This window comes from Monodon monoceros, unplaced genomic scaffold (assembly GCF_005190385.1).
Source record: "Monodon monoceros isolate NGI ecotype Baffin Bay Population unplaced genomic scaffold, NGI_Narwhal_1 Contig6718_ctg1, whole genome shotgun sequence".
Classification (NCBI taxonomy): Eukaryota; Metazoa; Chordata; class Mammalia; order Artiodactyla; family Monodontidae; genus Monodon; species Monodon monoceros.
Genome location: NW_021702412.1, coordinates 2,334 through 6,597, shown reverse-complemented (window position 1 = coordinate 6,597; position 4,264 = coordinate 2,334). Strand labels below are relative to the sequence as shown.

At 66.1% G+C, this 4,264-nt stretch overlaps 1 gene segment (V, D, J or C); it reads right to left on the bottom strand.

Moving 5' to 3' along the window:
- Positions 1–1,545: 1,545 nt before the first annotated feature.
- Positions 1,546–3,287, bottom strand: LOC114890930 (the record flags this gene model as incomplete). The annotated part of the segment is given in 4 exon segments: positions 1,546–2,017; positions 2,102–2,431; positions 2,558–2,626; positions 2,960–3,287. Coding segments are annotated over 4 exon segments (1,056 nt in total), but the record flags the coding sequence as incomplete, so codon positions are not given.
- Positions 3,288–4,264: the final 977 nt, after the last annotated feature.

Sequence of the window (4,264 nt, the reverse complement as noted above, 5' to 3'; positions counted from 1 at the left end):
AGTGAAGGACAGTGAGGGTCTGTGAGGGGACAGTGAGGGGACTTGAGGGACAGTGAGGGGCCGGGGGCCAGGAGGAGACACAGTGGGGACAGCGAGGGCGCCGCGGGGCCGGCCCGCCCACCTTGAAGAGCGTCACGGTGGCGCTGTAGCACACGCTGAGCAGGAAGAGGGTGATGAAGATGGAGATGGTCGTCCACAGCCCGTCCAGCTCCCCGTCTTGGGCATCAGCACAGGTCTCCTCCTCTAGCAGCAGCTCTGCACAGGGAGGGTGGGGTCAGTGCTGTGCCTGCCCCCGGGGGCGGGGCTGGGCTCATGGGGCCTCGCAGCACGGCTCCCAGTGTGGCGCGGTGGTGGCGGGATGCCCCGGGTGGGCCGGGCCGGAGGCACCTGAGGACAGCCGCTGAGCACCGGCCCCAGCCCCCCATTCCTCCAGCCTGGGCCCCCGTCTCGGCCTGGCCAGTGGGTCCTGCTCCCTCCCCTGTGCTGTGCGCTGAGCTGGGGCGCTTGCGGGGAGGGTGCCCGGACCCCCCGCAAGACAGTGGCTCAGGCCCCGGCCGCCTCTCCCGCTGGGGGCCAGACCCGGAGGGCGGGAGTGTCAGCAGAGCGCGTGGGCTGTCCCTGGCCCAGGGAAGGGGCAGCACAGCGCTGGTCTCTGTCCCATGGGCGTTGGAGGGTGGGGACCAGCCTGGGGTCTACGGTGAGGGCTCATGAGACCCAGCTCTGTGGTCGGGTGTGCGTCTGTGCGGCTGCCCTGTGGGAGGGCCCGTGTGCAAGGCCCACGTGTGTGCACGCGTGTGGGTGTTGTGGTGGGTGCACTGCACACGTGTGTACGCAGGCAGGTGAGTGCACGTGGATGAAGGCGGTGGTGTGCCGGCTGGTGTGGCTCAGTGGGGGGCTTGTTTTCAATGGCTCTGGGCTCAGTGTCCGTGGGTGCGTATGGAGGGTCCCTCCCTGGGCACTCAGGGCTGCTTGCCTCTGCCCCTTGTGGGCACAGGGATGAGTGTCCCCACGAGTGCACAGGCCTGCCCCTGGCAGGGACAAGCAGGGCAGAGCCACCTGGCCTGAGGGGCGGGTCCTGATATCCTGTGCCCGACAGTGCAGCAGGGCCGTCCCCCCACCCTGGGTCGCGTGTGGCCCCCGTGAGGGCAGAGAGCCGGCACGCGGACTCTGGAGCCGGGGACAGGAATGTGGGGACGAGGACGGCCAGTGTCCCACTGCTTGGGCTGGAACAGGGGCGGGAAGAAGTGGGTACTCATTCTCCTGAGGGTCTCTGGTGGGCTTCTCCCATTGCGGGCACACACTCCAGCCCCAGCAGCTGCCGGGTGGAGGGCGGCCGGAGCAGCTGTCCCCTCCGGGAGAGGCCCTCCCCGGCCTCGGGCAGCCCCCAAGCGGCCTGCGCAGACCCGCACACTCTGGGTCCGGCCCTGAAGGGGGTCAGCTCTCCCGCACTGGTGGTGACAAACTGTGAGCCAGAGCTGGGTCCGCCCCTGCCCCATGCAGGCCTGGCGTGCCCCAGGGCTCTGCTCGGAAAGAACCATGACAGCATTGCGGGGTCCCAGGGCGGCGCTGGGTGCTTTATTTCATGGCGCCCGGGAGGAATGTACACAGGGCTGGGGCTCAGGTGTCCTCGCTGGACCCTGAGAGCCCACGGGGCGGGAGGGCTCGCTGGGGCAGCACTACCGTGCGGCTCATTTACCCGAAGACTGGGTGATGGACTTCTGTGCGTTGTGATTGTGTAGAGCCTCGTGCAAAACCACACACGTGTAGGTGTCTCCCCGCTGCCAGCTCTTCTTGTCCACCCTGAGCTTGCTGTACAGGAAGAAGGACCCGTCGGCCTCCAGCTGGGGTGGGGTTGTGCCATAGTTGTCCTCTTGCTCCGGCTGCCCGTTTCTCTGCCACTCCACGTCGATGTCGGCCGGGTAGAAGTCGATGACCATGCAGGTTATGCTGACCGAGCTCTTGGCCAGCTCTTCCCGCGCTGGGGCCAGTATGTACACCTGCGGCTCCCGGGGCTGCCCTGTGGGGAGAGGTATGGCTGTTAGCACGATGGTCACTGCTCTTGGCCCCCAGGGACCCTCCTGCGCCCGTCCACCTGACCCACCTTTGGCCTTGGAGATGGTCCTCACGATGGGGGCCGGGAGGCCTTTGTTGTTGACCTTGCACTTGAACTCCTTTCCCTTCAGCCAGTCCTGGTGCTGGATGGGCAGGGCGCTGACCACACGGTAGGTGCTGTTGAACTGCTCCTCCCTTGGCTTCGTCTTGGCCGTGTGCACCTCTGCATCGTCCACGTACCAGGAGAACTGGACATCGGGGTCCTCGTGGCCCACGTCAACCACAACGCAGGTGACCTCGGGTGTTTGGGATATTGTGAGGGTGTCCCTGGGTGTCGGGGGGAAGATGAAGACGGACGGTCCTCCTGGGAGCTCAGGGGCTGGTCGGGGAGACACGGTAGGGAGTCAGCCCCTGGGTGGACCTCCTCTTGGGCACCCATCCCTCCCCCCGCAAGCCCCAAGGCCACGCCTGTGCGAGGTGCATAGGATGAGGCTGGCTGACTTACGTGGACATTTGGGGCACTTGAGGCATTCAGGACACCGGGGGCATTCGGGAGTTGTGGTTCGCTTGATCTCTGCAGAGAACAGACTGGAGGTTACCGGGGTTGGGGACGGCCCAGGGCTGGGCTTAGGGCAGGGACAGGTTTTGGCAGGTGAGACCTGTGCCCACCTCTGTTGGCCCCAGGGGCTGGGGGAGGCATCCAGCCTGTGCCCACACTAGATCTGGTGGAAATGCCCAGAGGACCCCCTCCCTGAGCCTGGGAGGCCTTCAGGTGAGGGAGAGAGACAGGCCTCCCGTGACACCCTGGGCGGGATTCACCATCCCTGGTGTGCGGTCCATTCAGGTGGGAGGGCTGACCCCGGGCCTGTCTCGTAGTGGACACCCTGCCTGCGGCCCGTCCTCTCACCGATGCTCTTGTCCACCTTGGTGCTGCTGGCCGGGTGGGCTACGTTGCAGGTGAAGGTCTTGCCAGACGAGGTGCTGGCAGGCACGGTCACAGTGCTGCTGAGAGAGTAGAGCCCCGAGGACCCTCGGACGGATGGGAAGGTGTGCACGTTGCTGGATTGGGTGCCCGAGTTCCAGGTCACGGTCACTGGCTCAGGGACGTAGCTCGAGACCAGGCAGCCCACGACCACTGTGGAGCCGGTTGTGCTCCCACAGCTGGGATCCAGAGGGTAGACTGCTGGGGCCGTGACGGAGGCTGTGAGAGAGGAGGCCGTGTGACTGCCAGGGCCTCACCCCTGCGAGGGTCCAGGCAGGGCATCAGGCGTGCAGGCCTGGGCCATTGCTGAGCCCAGTGACCTTGTGCTTCCAGCGTGTCTGAAGACCAGCGGCCCAGCATGGCTGTCTCCCACCCCAGGTCCCTGCGTCTGCAGCTGTGGGCTCCATACATAGCTGGGGGCCAGTGCTGGGTGACCACTGAGCCCAGGGTCTAACAGATCCCCGGGGCCCCTACCCTCCTGTGGGTGTCTGGCCTGATCAGGCCCTCGGTCTGAGCCCTGACCAGTGGCTACTGCTCCCTGAGCCCACTGCCCTGCTCTGCTCCTGTCCCCTTGTCCTGGCCTGCTCTTTGCCACCCAGGGCCTGTGTGTTCTGTATCAGCTCTGCCCATTGGCATCCCTGGGAGCCTTGCACTGCCCCTGGCCTTCTCCTCCTGCAGGGTGCTAGCACCCCAAGCCCCATTCCCCGGCTGGACCTGTCCCCTCTGACCCTGCTCTGCACAGCCCAGGTATGCAGACCCGTCTGAGCCCCCAAAGAGCCCCTCGTTTCCCCTCTGCCAGGTCCACTGCCCTGTCAACCCCACCTCGCTTCTGCACATTCACCCCTCCTGTCCCAGCTCCTACAGTCTCCTGGAACAGGGTTGGGACCCTGGATACAAGAACTGCGGCCCATTGGGTCCCCTCAGGGTCGCCCGTGCCCCTTCAGCCCCAGAGACCTGCACTCCCAGGTTCCCTCTCCACCCGGCCTTGCCATCCACAAAGCCCCTCCCAGCAGATCAGGGCTCCCTTTTCCTCCGCCTTTCTTCCTCTGACTCTGGCACACCTGGGGCAGCCCCTGCCCTCGCAGCCCCCTGCTGCCCTGCACAACCCCGCCTGCTCCCCTGAATTCTTGGGGTAGCCCCCTGCGCCCGGCCTTACCAGCCCCCTGAGCCCCAGCGGAAAGGCTGCTCTCCTTTCTCAGGGCACTCAGGTTCCCCTCATCTAGATGCTCC